This window comes from Rosa chinensis, chromosome 4 (genome assembly GCF_002994745.2).
Source record: "Rosa chinensis cultivar Old Blush chromosome 4, RchiOBHm-V2, whole genome shotgun sequence".
Lineage (NCBI taxonomy): Eukaryota > Viridiplantae > Streptophyta > Magnoliopsida > Rosales > Rosaceae > Rosa > Rosa chinensis.
This window is the reverse complement of record NC_037091.1, coordinates 25,354,773-25,372,916: the sequence shown is the minus strand read 5'-3', so window position 1 is coordinate 25,372,916 and position 18,144 is coordinate 25,354,773. Positions and strand designations below refer to the sequence as shown.

General features: G+C 36.9%; 2 protein-coding genes across 2 annotated transcripts; one reads left to right on the top strand and one right to left on the bottom strand.

Moving 5' to 3' along the window:
- The first annotated feature begins 6,898 nt into the window (after positions 1–6,898).
- On the top strand, positions 6,899–12,829 carry LOC112199040 (putative clathrin assembly protein At5g35200). Its single transcript, XM_024340106.2, has 16 exons — positions 6,899–7,039; positions 7,415–7,544; positions 7,635–7,704; positions 7,928–8,025; positions 8,301–8,442; positions 8,523–8,623; positions 8,893–8,976; positions 9,214–9,264; positions 9,349–9,414; positions 9,511–9,576; positions 9,663–9,743; positions 9,841–9,918; positions 10,156–10,311; positions 10,400–10,475; positions 10,635–10,786; positions 11,582–12,829. The coding sequence occupies exons 2-16, from the start codon at positions 7,461–7,463 to the stop codon at positions 12,131–12,133; spliced, it is 1,857 nt and encodes a 618-aa protein (XP_024195874.1). The 5' UTR covers positions 6,899–7,039; positions 7,415–7,460; the 3' UTR covers positions 12,134–12,829.
- A 149-nt stretch (positions 12,830–12,978) lies between these two features.
- LOC112195746 (tetratricopeptide repeat protein 1) lies at positions 12,979–16,053 on the bottom strand. The gene is made up of 5 exons (XM_024335934.2): positions 15,729–16,053; positions 15,277–15,456; positions 14,233–14,359; positions 13,964–14,077; positions 12,979–13,232 (listed from the first exon to the last, which is right to left on the bottom strand). The coding sequence occupies exons 1-5, from the start codon at positions 15,918–15,920 to the stop codon at positions 13,117–13,119; spliced, it is 729 nt and encodes a 242-aa protein (XP_024191702.1). The 5' UTR covers positions 15,921–16,053; the 3' UTR covers positions 12,979–13,116.
- Between the last annotated feature and the right edge of the window lie 2,091 nt (positions 16,054–18,144).

Below are 18,144 nucleotides of genomic sequence, written 5' to 3'. Positions count from 1 at the left end.
TTCCAATAATTGAAGTTATTTAACTTTTTAAGAAAAACTCAACTCCAACAGACTTGTTATAGCTAAGTTAAATTTGTGGCTAAATACTTATTACTATCCTGTAGTTGGGTCCAAAATCAATTCAGTCCTTGAACTTCTAATTTCATAAAAAACACCCCTGCACTTTTAATTTTGATATAATAGGTTCAATTTGTTAGTTTTCCAATAATTAAAGTTATTTAACTTGTTAACGTGGCTCAGATATGGCATATGTTTTATGATGTGGTGTCGAGGTGGCCTGCATAGTCAATTTAGGAGCGAGTCATACTATAAAATAAATAGTTTTTTTAACAAATAATCCAACTATAACTTGAATTCATAACAGAATATTAACGAATTGAACCTATTAGATCAAAATTGAAAGTGCATGGGTGTTTTTGATGAAATTAGAAGTCTAGGGACTGAATTTATTTTAGACCTAAACCACAGGGTAGTAACTAGTATTTAGCCCTTAAATTTAACTTTAGCTAAAATGTCTAGCTATATTTAGTTAGACAATCAAGAATAGTTAAAGTAAAAGTTATATTTCTCTCTCATCTTTTGTTCACATGTCAATTTATAATTCGATAAAATATAATATATCACTTACAAATAGCTATTACTGCTGGAGCAACATTATTAAATCAGTAGCAATATTTCTTAACTTTAGCTAAATTAAACTAAAATATAACTTCTACTGTTGGAGATGCTCTGAGGGCACCATCGTAAGGGAACATAGCTAAATGAAGAAAAATCGAACGCCATAACTAGATATGGAGAGATGGAGTCACTAATGGCTAATGGGCATCAGACTGGACTTGGATTTGGCAGCAATATAACCTACCTTGGGGCTTTGTAAACTGAAAGGTTTAGGGGAAAATAAATAAGGGGAAAGTAAATAAATTTTTGGGTCCTTGACCAAATGCACCAAAATTGGCCAAATTTATCTCACTTACCCCAACAACAAATTTTTATTCCCACTAACCCGATTTCAAAGAAAATGACAAATTTACCCTCAGCTTAATTAAACGTCAAAGCCACACTCTTATCTCTCCTATCAGACACTCTCTCTCTCTCTCTCTCTCTCTCTTCCCCTCCCCGTACGTACAGATCACCGGTCCCGACGACGACGAACTGATCCAGGCCTTGTTTCTTCCGCGCCTTCCAAGATCGAGCCTGTGGCCTCCAGCAACTACGACACCAACTACAATCGCTTCGAGTTTGACTCCGACAATCACCGATCTGAGGGCGTTCGCCTTCTCTGAGCTTAGAGCTGCGGGTCCAGTCGAGCCTGATCGGAGACTTCAAAGCGGCGTCGTCGCTAAGAGTGAACTGGAGTTTTGAATCTAAATTGGAATGGGAGGATTTGCGGTCGAGAAAGGGGAAGACAGGTTCGGGTTCTCAGCCAGTGCTCTCTCCCTGCGAGTTCGACGCTCTTCCTCTGCCAACGCCGCCGTTTTTGCCCCAAAACTGCTATTGTGTGTCCTTCTCCGATCTCGGTCGTCGTCTTGGTCTTTCTCCATTCTTGCCCTAAAATAGCAACCGGCGAAAAAGTGAAAAGGTGGGTTCCCAAATCTTTTTTTTTTTTTTTTTTAAGTAATGGGACAAAAAAGAAAAAAAAATTTTGAATGTCTATTGGGGGTTAATAGACATCTATTGGAGGGCAATAGACATTTTGAATTTATATAATCTCTTCATTTTTTTCTTTAATCAAAGTTTCATTTGTCTAATTTTAGAAAGATTAGTTCTCATTCCGGCAACTGAAAATTCTATTGGGGAGCAATAGACGTCTATTGGGGGGCAATAGTCATCTATTAGGGGGCAATAGACTATTGGGCCAATAGACGTCTATTAGGGGGCAATAGACGTCTATTGGGGGGGGAGGGGGGGGCAATAGATGTCTATTGAGGGCAAAAAAACATTTCCGGTGAGATTTTCAGCAAATTCCGGTGGGCAGCGACCGGTGACCGGAATCCGGCAAAAGTTGGCCTGAATCCCGCAGCTGGTGACCGGGTTCCAGCAAAGTATCCTATGGTTTCTCTCTCTTCCATTTTCTCTCTCTCTCTCTAAGTTTCAAAGAGGTGAGGGTAAAATGGTATTAAAAAAAATAAAAAAAACAACAAAAAAAAATCTTAATGGGGTATTAAGGAAGACCTCCTTAGAGTGTTTTGGGTAAGAGGAAATTAAAAAAACTTAATGGGGTAAGTGGGAAAAAAATCTCTAAAAATGAGGTAAATAGACAAAAACCCATAAATTTTTAGTGTGAGTTGGCAAAAATAAATTAATCTAATTAAACAAAAACGAGTAGTTAATTTTTTTCCCACTTGTATGTTTATAAAACCAACCATGCGTTTAGAAAAATATTTGAAAGAATAAAACTGACGCCCAGCTAGTTAAAAGTTAATACTTTCCCACTTGTATATTTATAAAAGGGTTAAATACTGTTTAGTTCCTGTATTTTGTCTCTCTCTCATCGTTTCAGTCTCTGACATTCTAATTTAATCTAAAAACTCCTTGATCTCACAATTTCCCTCTAATAGGTCCCTTTCGCTTCAAATTAGGAGTTGGCCTTGGGTGAAATGTCAAATATACCCCTATGTTATTTCTTTTTCCTTTTTTCCCTTTTTAATTTCTTTTTTCCTATTTAATTTCTTTTTTTCTTTTTCCTTTTTAATTTCTTTTTTCCTTTTTTTCTTTTTATTTTTTCCTTTTTTTATTTTTCTTTTTTTCCTTTTTTCTTTTTCCTTTTTAATGACCATCATATCCTGTTGCATTAGTAGCGCCACGTCAGCGAACCAATTCAGATCGACCCGAAACCCCAATTATTGTTCTCCACGCCGGCAGCCATTTTTCTTTTCCATCACTATTCTTCTTCTTCACTTCTGGTCTTGGTCAACTTGGCCATCAAAAACCACCATTTCAACCATACCCAAAATCCAAATCACCATTTTGAGCAAGACCCAAAATCCTCAGAGTCTGAAAAAATGGTAGTTTTCAGTGAAAAGTTTCCAAATTGAGGCCTGATGTGGAGAGAGAAAGTGGGATTTGAGTGGGAGAGAGAGAAGTAGGCTATGAAAACAAGAGGGGAGTGGTTGAGCGGCGAATTTCCGAGCTGATTGGGATCTGTTTATGTTTGAGAGATGGCGTCGGCGACGATGGAGACAAGAGCGGATCCGCTAAGAGACAACGGAGGGAGATGGCTTCAGAGAAGGTGAAGAAGTGATCGATAAGCTCCTAGCCTCTTTCTTTTGCTCGATGTCCATCTATACACCGCCAAGCTAGGTCTTTGCTGGGTTTGGTTTCAATTTGGGGAGAGAAACAGATGGGTTGTGGAGTTTGATTGGAATGGGATTGGTGGGTTGAGGAAGGAGAAAGTAGGCAGAACGAAAAGAAAAAAAAAAGGAACAAGAAAAAAGAAAAAGAAAAAGGAAATTAAAAAGGAAAAAGAAAAAAAAAAGGAAAAAGAAATAACAGAGGGGTATATTGGACATTTCACCCAAGGCCAACTCCTAATTTGATGCGGAAGGGACTTATTGGAGGGAAATTGTGAGGTCAGGAAGTTTTTAGATTAAATTAGAATGTCAGGGACTGAAACGATGAGAGTGGCAAAGTATAGGGACTAAATAGTATTTAACCCTTTATAAAATCAATGATGCATGCAAGTGTTTAGGAAAATATTCGAAAGAATAAAACCGACTAGCCCCGCTAGTTAAAAACAACAAAATATAAATAGGGGAAAACAATAGCCATACAAGTGAGCCTCCCAGGCCAAAAATACTCTCATACACATGTATCTTTACGCCACTAAGGCGAATAGGTACTGGGCTTTCGTGATACCGCCACTAAGGCAACACCACACACCATAAAGACGGAAAGAGCTTTCGTGACTCCACCCTGAAAGTAGTAGTCACATCGCCTAAAAAGGGATAACAAGTACAACATGCTAGCATTACCATATAATCACAACAAGTATGACATAGGAAAACTCATGTGAAAATAGAAATCAGTAAAGCTTCCCCAAAATCTCACAATAAACAATAATTGTGAATCAAAGCACGAATACGGTTTCCAACCGTGCTCGGAAAATCTCAACTAAGATCATTCTCCAGAACATAGTAACAAATGCGATATTAAACTTAATTAGATTTCTCAAATTGATAAATATATATAAATGTGAGATTAACGACTTCTCATCACAAGTCATATAGTGAAGGACTCGGCTTCTTTGCTATAACAAGCAGTGCTAGGATTTTCTTGGACTTCACTACCAAGCTGACACGTCATCTAAAATCAATCCAAGGGCTAGAAGTGAAAGTCTCCAAAACACAAACCACATACCACACACAGCATATCACTCTCTCTCCCTCTCTCCCTCCACGCCTTCTGCAACTTCATCTCCGATACCAACCTGATTCGAACGAAAACCAGTAGATCCCAGCGAAGCCGCCACCCGATCCTGCGAGCCCAACTCGAACCAATCACGGGGCCGTCTTCGATCCGTCCGAGCATAGGATAACTCCGATCTTGCTTGCCTGCTCTCCAACCACCATTGAAAGTCCTCATTGAGAATGAAAGGTCGTATCTTTAATGCTCAAAATAGCTTTAATTTTTGTGATGCTCTGTACTGCTGGCTGCAGTTGACCATTTACTTCTTAGGGAGAGATTGATTTCGAGTGTTAGATTCCCTTTAATCATAATTGCTGTTCACCCAGAAAAAAGAATTCCAGCATAGATTTTGTCATTTGGATTTTGGAGGAGTACTTTGTGATTGTGGTGATTTTTCATTTATGACTCGCGGTTTCGATTTGATTTGCTTGATGTTTATGTGGAGCTTGTGGAGTGCTGCTTGTAATGGTACAATAAACATACTGAAACCTGGTGAAAGTCTAGATTCTAGATGTTTCATGTATTGGATCTTTAAGCTGAGACTTCAATTTTCTGTTGTTCTTAACTTTTCAATGCTATTATATTCTGGTCGGAGACGGAATTGATCGGAGAAGAAGCGTGTAGGGAGGGAGAGAGAGTGATATGTTGTGTGTGGTATATGGTTTGTGTTTTGGAGACTTTCACTTCTGGCTCTTGGATTGATTTTAGATGACGTGTCAGCTTGGTAGTGAAGTCCAAGCAGATCCTAGCACTGCTTGTTATAGCAGAGAAGCCGAGTCCTATAGTGAAACCATTTCTGAAAATCATAACCAATATCCAAAAGTAAACCAAACTCAAATCAATTTTTTCTGAAACCAAGTCATACTCTCAAATAAATAAAAACTATCCACTCACAGTATACGGCTAAGACTGCCATCACTTGGAACTCTCCTCAAGTGGGTCTCCTCACGTCCTATAGAAAACAGTACTCATGAACAACCAAACCAAGAACCGAAATTTAAGTTTACATTAATTAGAAACCGAACCCTAATCGTCGACCCCGAAACCTAAAAACTCCTATCATTCTTGGATTCAACCCAAACTTCACCACCAATATCGATTCATCGACTTAAATGTTCTGGAGCGAAACCGAGGGAAATCCAACGGTTGGATTTTTGTAAATCGACAACCGAAACTCCGAACTTTGGAAATTCTCGATCGATGTTAAACTTTTTCCAATTTTCTCTGAAATCATATCCACAAGTTCTAAATGCTAAACTCAACCCAACTAGCCAAAGTAAAAGGCCAGAATTAGCCCCACAGGCCACCAAGTCAACCCATGATTTGGGTATCAAGACCTATACCAAAATCTTCCTCTCAACATCCCCAATCATTTTCCTAACTACACTCCATACTTAATACACCACCCATTTAATTTCTCATCCTAATAATTTACTAAATACACAACCCAAAGTACCTAAAATATCCTTAATCTCAAAAATCATGAAATATCATACTTTTTTACTATATTAAGGTTACTATTTAATATGATTAGTATATTGTAGTTATTGACATTTTGTAAATGACCATATTGATTACTACTTGTGTTAGTAATTGAGAAATCCATAAAGATTTATTATTGGTCCCTTTAAATAGGGGCATATAAATAGGTTTTATGTTATTTGAGCTCTCATCCACCAAACACCATGTTAATCAAGTATAAAATTATGAGTTGAACATTCAACCAAAACTATATCAGTAGTTTCTCCACAGTGGTGGAACTAAAAAGTTGTCATTAGAGAGGCCAAATAAATTAACAATTACAAAGTTTTTTCACCTGTGATGTTTTATATTAGAAAATAAATTGATTAATCATAACTCTTAGAACAAAAAAGAAAATTAACTAAACAATGGGAGTAAAGCAATATGTTTTAAAAACATTTAATGTCATTGACTTTGAAATTCTAAATTTATGGTTTCTAACCTCATTTAATTACAATTTATTTAAGAAAAAATTAAATTAGATCGTTTCTAACTTTATTCTTGTATTAAATTGGGAGGCCATGTATAGAAATTTGTTGTGTTTATATAACTATTTATACATAAATAGAATAATATGTGTTCAAAAAAAAAAAAAATAATATAAAAAAATATGACTATTTTTTTTCTTCTTTTAATGAGTTTTGGTTATTTAACCTACCTACAAAATCTAATTTGAAATATAAAGTAATAAGGATGTGTATTAAGTGATTAGGGTGTGTATTTAAAATTTCTCTCACCACTTAGTTGAATGAATAATGGAGATCTCAAATGGATGATTTCAGTGATTATAGATATGGAATGGACCAATTTTCTCTTTTACAAAAATTAATCCGAGCCAACCACTCAAATTGAGGCAAAATGTTCGTTTCCATTACTCTATCTATGATCACATTGAAATAATAGTGAGGTGCAATGTAAAAAAAAGAAAAAAATAAAAAAGAAAATAAATAAACAAAATAAATAAACCTCATAACGTGTGTTTAGTGGGTATATGACATGTAGCCATTTCATCGCGTCAAAGCCGGAAAGGTGGAAGGTAAGGCGTCCCCTCGTTCAATTCTCCTGCGGTTCTCCATCATCACTGCCTGTCTCCGGCAGGCGATCGAGCCCTCTGGTACATCATATCATCACATTACTCACATTTTTCTCTTATTTGCACATCATATTAATATGTACATTTATATATGTATGATCATTGCTTCTTTTGTGTTGTTGATAAAGATTGGTATCTGAAACCATTCAATGCATGCGCTGGTGTTATATTCTTCATTTCCATCCACGAACTTGACTTATAATTCCTTACGTGCTGGTCTATATTTGTATACGCCCGTTGTATGCAGTGATTCTTCCTTATGACATTGTTTTACTATATTTAGTTTGACATTTTTCTACAGTATTAGTTAATATATAGTTGACAATGCAATAGATTGTATTGATCGATGTTGAATTGTTAATTAGGGTGTACTTTTCTTCTGTTGTCTTGGTTCAGTTTCTTTGGGGTTTATAGAAGTATACTTACATTATCTCGAAAGGGAATGGCAGCAGGCGCAGGCAGTCAACAAAGCTTGAGAAAAGCGTTGAAATCAGTTGGATTGGCAAAAGCCAATGGTGAATTTAAGGTAGTTTTAGAGCATTTCAGCATTGCAGTTTATCATATTGCTTTATGATCATGTATTTTAAGAGGGACATTCGATCCATATACACTGCAGGTATTGGATAATGCCATTTCCAAGGCCACAAGACATGATGACGCATTGCCAAAGGAGAAACATGTTATTAGTGAGTGAAAAATTTCTCTTTTTTTTGCCAGCATACATGTTTAGTAGAGTTTCATTACTATAGTTTTCATTTGATAAGATATGCCTGTGTCCAAGTTTGGAAATTCTGGCTGATAGGGAAGTTCAGTGTTCAATTGTTCTGTTACATTATACTTGAAAAGGTTCCAAACTGATGAACAACGTTGTCCGCTTTTTGTTATGAATTTATTTTGTCATGTTTTCAGCTATACTACGTGCAATTCCAGCTTCAAGACCTCGTGCTGAAGTTGCTTATTGCATACATGCTCTAGCCAGGCGCCTTTCTAAGGCTCACAGTTGGAAGGTATATGCTCCTACGAACTGAGCACCTTGCTCCAGTTTTGTTACTAATCCTGTGCGGTCTCTTGTGCACTCATCATTTGTTCATCTATTTTTGACCTTTCAATATATACTTCTAAAAAGCTATTCAATTGAAGGAAAAGAACTATACTCTAATATAGATACTATTTCTTATATTCCTGCTTCAAACTCCATATGATTCTTCTTTATGATAATCTGTACCCTTATACATTTAGTATATACACATAAACAATCTCAGATCTTCCAGTGTATGCCTAGGTAGCGCTGAAAACCGTGATGGTTATACACCGTGCTCTGCGGGAAGTTGATGATACTTTTTGTGACGCTCTAATTAAGTATAGCTGGAGTAGAGGTCATATTCTGAACATATCTCATTCGTGGGATGAAACAAGTCCAAGTGGTACTATTCTTTCTGTTATCTTTTCTCATTTGCTTTTCAGTGGGAATAATAAATGACCATGAAGATTCTTTGGCATGAAGCATGGGGTTATTCCACCTGGGTTCGTTTATATGCATCATATCTCGAAGAACGCCTGGAGTGTTTTCGTGTCCTGAAGTATGATGTTCAGAAAGATCACTTGGTATGCAGTTTGAATTGGAATTTATGTGCAAGCTCTTTGTATGTATAGTGTTCTTTTTATATATTTAACAGAAAAACCACCCCTCTGGCTTTCTTTGAACTTTTATATTTTGTTTACTTATCAATGCAAAAAGGAATAGGAACGTTCCATTTTCTTTAATATGTTACAGTCGTCTACTGCTGATTTACACATTTTTCATTTTGTGTTACTGGTGTAACATGATGGCATTTAGAATAAAGGATCTGACATGTTCAATACAATCTTTACAGAGAACCAAGGAACTTGAAACCCCAGACTTATTGAGGCATCTACCTGCCTTGCAACAGCTTCTTTCTCGCCTTCTTGATTGCCAGGTGACTGATCCAATATTCATTCCTTTGTTTTTTGTTTTTGTTTTTATTTTTTATTCTTCCTTTCTTTTCAGTCTATCTTCCGTCAAAGGGAGTTGTTATTCCACCAAATTTTGATGATCCTACCCTTTATATATTTTACAACTATATATGCTTTTTCTGTTATGTAATAAAGACCACTGACCACAGCCAACACCTATTCTGTTATTACTGAAACAATGAAGGCATGTCATTTTGCAGCCAGAAGTGGGGACTATATGTAATACCCTGATTCAGTATGCTATTTCAATGGTACAAACTCTCAAAAGCTCAATTGTAAGTAGGTCTAATCTGGTGTCATTCCATCCAATATTCCTTATGGTGTTCCTCCATCAGGTTGCAGGTGAAAGTGCCAAGTTGTATGCTGCAATTACAGATGGTATTGTCAATTTAGTTGACAAGGTAGGCCTTGGTTTTCTATGTGCAAAATGATGGGAGGTTTTGTCTTCCTAGTCTTGCCATAAACATCATTTTAGGACTCACTTTCTTTTCTGGCAGTTCTTTGAGATGCAGCGCGATGATGCAGTCAAAGCACTTGAAATTTATAAGAAGTCGGGAAGCCAGGTATACGTTGTGTTATCTACAGTGATTTTTTGGTCGTAACATTGGCCGTTATAGAGATCTTACATCAAATTTGTATGATGCTCTAGGCAGAGAGGTTATTTGAGTTCTTTGAGATCTGCAGGAGCCTTAATTTTGGACGGGGGCTGAAAACGGTTAGAATTCAACAGGTTGGAACTTTTAAACTGAGTTTGGAACTCTATATTTGTAAAATGGCAATGCCCTTCAATTGATTGTCTCAGTATGAAATAACATCTATAACTGCAGCTCCCTGAATCATTCTTGACCACCATGGAAGATTATGTTAAGGAGGCTTCCGGTGTTGTAATGCTTGAACTTCCCCCAGTAAGATGCTTCAACTCCTTATTTTCTGGATCAATTTACGCTGTATAGATAATCTGAAATTATATGCATACTTGTCTTGAAAGAAATGGATTTAGAATGTGACACAGAGCCATGCTTCTGAGAATCTTGACTGTTGACCAATTTAGCTGTGCTAAAACTGTGCTTTTGATTTCCTTCATGAATTAATTTTCAATGCATTTATAGTCCCGAAACTAAAAGAGCTCAAGTTGTGAACAGACCATTGAGGATCAAACTGATGCTCCCAAGGAAACTGTTGTGGTAGAAGGGGACTTGTTAATCGACCATGATGATAATAAGGAACAAAAATCAGCACCTCAACATCCAAGTGACCAGAGTGAGGCTGCTGCGACAACACAAATTTTTGACCTGCTGGTACTCGTTTCAGCTACCATGTTTGGTTTAACACGGACCATCCTTTTTGTTCTTTACTTAGCTGATCTTGTATCATTAATTTTACCAGAGCTTTGATGAAGTTATTCCAGTAACATCAGAGTCAGATGAAAACAATTCCCTGGCACTAGCAATCGTTCCGTCGGGTAGCTTGTCTTCCTTTACTTTTAAACATATATATATATATATATATGTTGTATTTATATCTGTATGTATGTGTGTGTTTATGTAAGTTTGTATATATGTCAATGGATGAATCAGTATTTAAGGATACATTTTTATTTGCCTTCTACATCGTCTCACAGAGAATCCGACAGATTCCAAAACAGATGGTCTCAATTCTACAACCTCCAACTCTAGTTGGGAGATTGAACTTTTTACACCAACTTCTAATGGAGCTGCAGTTCAAGAGACACCGTCAACTTCTAATGCAGCTGGAGTTGCAGAAACTAAGTTGGTGAGTCTTCCTCCACATTTGACAACACTATTTAGGATTTTTTTACAAACACTAGGGCTTTTGAGACATATTGCTATTCTCTTCAATTGTTTGTCATCCAAATCTCATCTTAGGGTCAATTGTTTGCTTTGAACCATGCTTTTGTTGTAACATGGGGTTAGAGTTAACAATCTGCTTACCTTAATTATTCCTGTGATGCTGTGTTGCTTTTGACACATTTACCTTTGGATTTCCATACCCAGTCCAAGATACATGTGAGGTAAAACCATCTCTATTGGGTACCAAATAGGGAAATACTCTCTTTGCTGGATATCTAGCATTTTATGTCACCACTATGAATTTGACATAGCACATACAGTTCAGTTGATCAACAACATAAAATTGACAGTCTTGACATTGTAAAGTACTAGTGCCTCCAACTAGAGAAGATTTCCATGATTATTTGGTGGTCCATTTAAAGCCCTAGCAACCTTCATTTTAACTCAAGGGGAGAGGGAAAAAGGTGTTTGACAAAGTGCCCGAAACAGGCATCCTATAAGATAATGAGGTAAGGAAATCAATATTAACTTAAGAGCTCCCAGATCACGCTCTAACCATCAGAGAGAACCCCTGAATCCGCCCATACCAGATTATTTATCCGAAACACTGAGGAATCCGCCAATACCAGATCATCTATCCGAAACACCGAGAATTTTTATATGTTTCAAGCGATAGGGGTGGAGGATTGAGGCAAAGGTATCATGTTTTTTTAGTTGAATGTTAAATCTTAAATCTGTGATCTTTAAACATATGCAGGCTGGTGGGCTAGACAGATCGACACTGGACAGTCTGTATGATAATGCAATGGCAAGTACACCAAATCAGAACAACATGTACTCCCCAGCCGCACTGGCACCCTCTAATCCTTTTGAAGATGTTGCTACTTCTTCATACCAATTCCAAGACCCTTATTATGCTTCCAGCAATGCACCAACCCCAGCAAACTTACAAATGGCTATCATGACCCAACAGCAACAATATTTCATGATGATGCAGCAACAACAAGTGCAGCAACTAGAGTCACCCAGCATTGTCCAAAATCCACCGAGTCCTTACCAAAATCCTCTAAGTCCTTTCCAAAATTTACCAAATCCTTTCCAAAACCCACCAAGTCCTTTCCAAAATTTACCAAATCCTTTCCAAAATCCACCAACACCAAGTCCTAGCCAAAATCCACCAACACCAAGTCCTTTGCAAAATCCATCAAGTCCTTTCCAAAATTTACCAAATCCTTTCCAAAATTCACCAACACCAAGTCCTAGCCAAAATCCATCAACACCAAGTCCTCCTTTCCAAAATCCCACCTAGTCCATTCCAAAATTTACCAAATCCTTTCCAAAATCCACCAACACCAAGTCCTAGCCAAAATCCACCAACACCCAGTCCTTTCCAAAATCCATCAAGTCCTTTCCAAAATTTACCAAATCCTTTCCAAAATTCACCAACACCAAGTCCTAGCCAAAATCCATCAACACCAAGTCCTTTCCAAAATCCACCAAGTCCATTAACCTCTTCTGGGAATCCTTCTGATGGACAGATCAGTAATCCTCCACCTCAGGATTCACACAATGGCCTCATTTAGCAGCCGCAGTTTTCCGAGTTATGCATGAAAGAATTAAATGTAAAAACTCCATTGGATTTATGTATTAAAAACTCATCATCCCATCATGTATACCCCATGAATCAATCTCCCAAATCTCAGCATTTGTTGGCAGATTAAGATACTGGGATTGCCAATATGAGGCTATCGAAGAGGATGACTTGATGAGAAACATTGCCAAATGCTTTTGGGATCTTTTGTGTGCTTCATACAAGTACACAATGTTGGCCGAACACTCCAAAATAATTCAGAAGCCCAATAGGAAGTTGTAATTCGATACTGTAAACTAGTTTACAACTACAGATGTGAGATACCTAAATTAAATGGGTTGGTCTCAATGGCATTGTTTCCTACATAAATCATTTCTAGATTGATTTGTAATGCAGAGAAGCAATAAACAAACAGGCCCAACAATCATTTCTAGGTAAAGCAACAATAGTCTACATTATCATTTCATGATTTCATCCTAAAGAAAGTGAATGAGCATTTGGGAAAGCAACAATGAGAAAGAAAACAGTCTAGGTAAAAGGCACGAACTAGGCAAAATAAAATATAACAAAATAAACCCACCAGAAACAAGATGGATCAAATGTAATAAACACTCATCAACTACCAATTTCATTTATGCATATATAATGATGTCCTATATTCATGGAAGGAGATAACACTATCAACAAATTCACCACCAAGTCTAACGTTGGAATGAAACAGAATACGAGCCAGTGTTTGGATCTTTTACAGCTTTGAAGTTGTCAACGCTCATTCCAAACCGGCCCAACAACGAGTTGCCCATATCTTTCAACTTCCCTGTTCACATAGAAAAATTATATGCCTCGTTAATTTGCAGATTACATTGTATAATTTGCCTGCAAATTATACCGCCCAGGCATAGCAAATTCATACATAGTATTGAACATCACCAGAAATAACAAAATCTATAAATAACAATCATGAATCCAATAAAGCATCTAACATTTTTTCAATTTCTTTCCAGTTTATTTATGTATATATTCATTCTTCTAAATAAAGGCACATAATCAATTCAATATTATCCAGTTGGCATCATTCACAAGAATAGTCCTAATGCTCACTTTGGAAATCATGAAGAAAGTTTTTATCTAGATGAAAGTACTTCCATAAAAAGCTATTGTGCCAAGCAAAAGCATAGGTGAATAGAGTATGGTCAGTAGACTGAAATTTTTAGGAATTTCCTTTTAGCCTTGCATTGTTCACCAAATCAAACAAAATATTTACTTCAGTCATTTGCAAGTAATTGAATTTTGCAAACCTGCACAGTTACCCTACAATACAATCTAGTTCCCCTGCCCCTAAGATGTGGAAAGCTAGCAGAGTGGTCTATGATGATATGGGTCGGGTTTTATTCTTTTTCTTTCTTTGCTTCTATCCTTTATTTATTTATTTTTGGGTACAGACAGAATTTGGGAATAATTTGATCTAGTGACCACCAGCAAACAAACATAACACTACAAATCCTGCAAAGTGAAAATAAATGCCCAGGAAATCATTAATTGACTTACCAATCATCTCCTCTTTCATCTTTTCTCTCTTTGCTTCAGCAAGTGGCTCCAAGCGCCGAATGGCCTTCCTGGCTTGGTCATTTGAAGGATCAAGTTCTAAGATTTTTTTCATATCTGCAAAATGAAAAGAAAATGAAGCAATACATTTAAAACCACTGACCCATACACATGAAGAGACAAAGAAGTTACAGCTGAACAAAAAGAGTCAATAATGGTGCTACATTGTCCCAAGATATATAGCAATAAAATGTTTAAAATGCCATAAATACCAGCAATAGCCTCTTCGAAATGTTCTAGTTTTTCATGAGCTTCTGCTCTTCTAATCAGCGCTTTCATATATGAAGGATTTAGTTCCAGTGCTTTTGTGAATTCCTTAACCGCGTCGTCGTATTTTCCCTGTAGCATGAAGATTTAAAGAGTAATGATTATGCACTAGTATGAATTCAATGGAATGAATGATGCAGTAGAGAGCAATGCAGAAGTTATAATGAGAAAGAATAAGAAGCCTTTCCAAAGAAGTAATAGGACGAAACAAAATGTGGAAAAAGCTTATTATGGTCGAAAGTTGCAGCAGCTCTACTGTTCAGAAATATCAGCAAGAATTATCACTATTTACAACCTTCAAATCAGTATTTGTTGCCCTTTTCAATGAAAATCAACTCTAAAAATTAGACATCATTAATAAAGCCAATTTTATTTAGCTCTTTTAGCATTTTGAATGTCATTCCTATCTGAAGTCTACAGATAATACCCTTTTTCTTTTTTTGGGTTTCCTTTTGGATAGGGGGAGAGATGCGAAAAGCAACGTCAAGGGTGATTTATAAGTAAGACTTTGTGCCAAAGAAAATCAGATTCCAAGTGATGAAAACTAACTGTTGTTCAAGGTTTTGTGCCTTGATATCTTCTCTCTATTCCCGTTCCTATTATTCTCCATTATAATCCCTTAGTTTCCAAAAGCTCTACCATTTAAATCCCACAATAATCAATCATAAGCAAAAGGGGACTAGAACCCACAAGACTATTAGGCAGTGAAGCACAAATCCTAAAAGAAGAGCATCTGAAGCATGGATTCGTTACAGGTGACACTATCTAACATCAAGTGCAACCATCAAGGATTTTCTCTTCATAAGATTACAAAACAAATTCACCCACTTAATTAGGAAGGGAGCCAAGGTGGGGGATCCATCTAATTGGTGAGAATGCACTAGACAGGTATATATTCAGCTATGATACCTCAACTTTCATATCCAAATAGAGTGAGACGGTACAGAAACATATTAAGAAAAATAAAAAGTTACAATCAGACTACATACCAGCTTCGAAAAGCATATGGCACGGTTCGAATGACATATGGAACGTAATTCCACAGATGAAGGCATGTCCGGCGCAAGCTGTAAAGCAAGTTCATACTTCGACAATGCCTCTTCATAGTGTCCATTCCCAAACAGTCCATTGCCTTCCAATTTTACCTCATTTGCTTGCTCAAGCGATTTCTGTTCCAGATGCAAATACAACATATCAATCACATGTATACAATGGTTTAGGAATCTTAACTACTAAAAACACTTTCTATCACATATATATAAAACTGCATACAGCTGAGAAAGACCTAAATCGAGATGGGCTTCGTAATTCGCTAAGAAGATTTCTTATTTCTGAACTAGAGAAACATGAAGCTTCTAACAATTGGATCATCAATATCATGTATATGACAGAGCACAGTTTTAGACACAAAATGAGCAAAGAGATGGAGAACATTGAAAACCTGTTTGAATGCAAGGTCATCCGTCTCTTCAAGCTGGACGTGGTGTTGAGTTTCATCGTCGCTTTCGTTCGGTCCCAACTCGCCGTCGCTGGCAGTTTCGAAGCCATCGGCGGCGTCTTTGTTGGCGGAGGACGACGAGGGTTTTGGGGTCTTCACATTGTGCTCTTCTTCCTTTTCTTCTTCTATAAGCATCGTTAGGGTTTGAACAATTCCGCCAATACAAAGTCGAGGGATTTTGGCCGCCCGATTGCTCTTCTCTCCAACCTTTATATATCTAAGTCGGATGAGTTCCGTGTTTCTGGAAACCTCTCTCTCGGACCTGGGGCATTTTTATTTCTTTGTTTTTTTTTATATTCTTTTGGAAAAAAAAACTTCTTTTATTAATAAATTTTTTGTAGGCAAATATTATAAATTATAATATCACGTCGTTTGGTGTCAGAATTGACAGCCCTAACTGCGGCGCTGCCCTGGTCATAGCTTTCCATTCCGGCAGCGGTTGAGCTCGAAACCACCCGGGTTTTGAAGCTCTCCTCCTCCTAATTCCAACCATACCATACTAGCCTAGCAACTAGATTCGAATGGTGGAGCTCCAATTTTTGATTTGAAGTTTTTAGCTTTCGGTGGTGATCTAGGCCAAATTGACCCTAGCCCCAGGTATGAAAGTTGTTCTTGTCACCAAGATCTTCATTTTGACTCGTTGGATCAACCTAGTTTTGATGTTGATACTGCGGCATGTCCTGTGGTTAGAGTTGTTTCTTTCTCTGTTATCATCTAATCATCGATACGAGCGTCTTGATATGTGGATCGAGTCCTATTTTGATTGTTTGAAACTTGTTAGGTTTTTCGTAGTCTTGATTCGTTCGGTTTTTCAATCCGTGAGGATCCGACAGTTGGATCGACTTGTCGTTTTGACATATCAATCTTTGAAGTGTTCCGTAGACCCCGCGTGGTCTCGGATGAAGTTTCAACTCGATTGGAGTAACTTCAAGTTTTAGTTCAAATGTGAGATTCAAACTTTAATCGTTTCGTGTTTCGTGTACTAAGTTGAGACTGTATTTTCCTTAGGTGCTTGATAGAGTGTGTTGTGTACATTATCTCGTGTTGTGTGAAGACGCAACGGGATATTGAGGTGAATAAATCTCACGATATTCATTTATGAACGGAATTTCCTTATTGTCTGATTTATTTATTTAAATCGTGAATTATAGTTGGTATTAGTAGCATTCCTAAGTGGATGACCATGTGTGTGTGTGTGTGTGTATTTACGTGAAATACATATATATTGATGGATTTATTGTATGATGGAAAACAATATTAGTGACTGTGTTCATTTAATTGTTGTGTGACTTGACTTTTTGGAAATGCAATATATTGTGAAAAGGTGGTTTATATTGTTTTGAAAAAGTATTTTGAGTTGTGTAAAACATTTTTTGGGTCTTGTGCGAAATATTTAACTGTTTTTGTCTATGGAGGTTGTGGGTCACTGTTGTGATCAAGAGTGTGGAATCCTTTATTGAGATTTATGTAACATTTCCTTGGGTCTTGCGTGATATATTTAAATGTTTTGGTATGTGGAGATCGGGGGTCACAGTTGTGACCAAGGGCAAGTTTATCAGAACCATGTCTTTGGCCGGGTTTATGGTTATGATCATTTAGAGCTCTAGTCTGTCTGTCAATGTATTTCGTGAAAGTAAATGAGCGTTACTTGCGACTCATAAGTACATGTTTTAAAAGAGAGTTTCGAGCATATTCTTTCTTTTAAAGTTCTTGATGGACGTGCGTGGGTTCATATTTATATTGTTGAGTTAACAAAAATATGATTTTGTCATTCTGGTGACGTGAGTTGTCATTGACTCATTGTGAGTTAAGATGTGGAGTTTTGAAAAGAATCAAAGTGTGATTTTTTTTCCTTGTGATGTTTGATTGATGTTAATTGAATTTACTCATACATGCTTAAAAGCTTACCAGGTTTGTTGTTGTTGCAATCCAGTACACTATTCGATGGTGTAGGTGTTGACACTGTAGGTCAGGGCAATCAGGGTTGAGGCTGAGCTGTTGTTTACCATGGCAGTGTTAGGTTGTGGAACCTATTTTTGCATACTTACTGTGTATGTAGTATGCTCCCCGAGAGCGTTTACATTATTACTTTGATGTTTTAAATTAATGTGTAAACTCTCGTTAAATGTAATGTTTCAATCTAAGGGATGAGTCGATACTTACATTTGTGGGCTCAAACTTGCTATTGCTTAGATTAAATGAAAAAAATATCTAAGTATTTTTGGGCGATTTTGTCGAGCATTGCTTTTCAAATTTTATTTTCTTTATTTAAAATTCGGGCCTGACAAACATATATAGAAAGATGTTGATCTATTGGTTGAATCCAAAGAAGAGTTTAGATATGCTAATTAAATAAGCA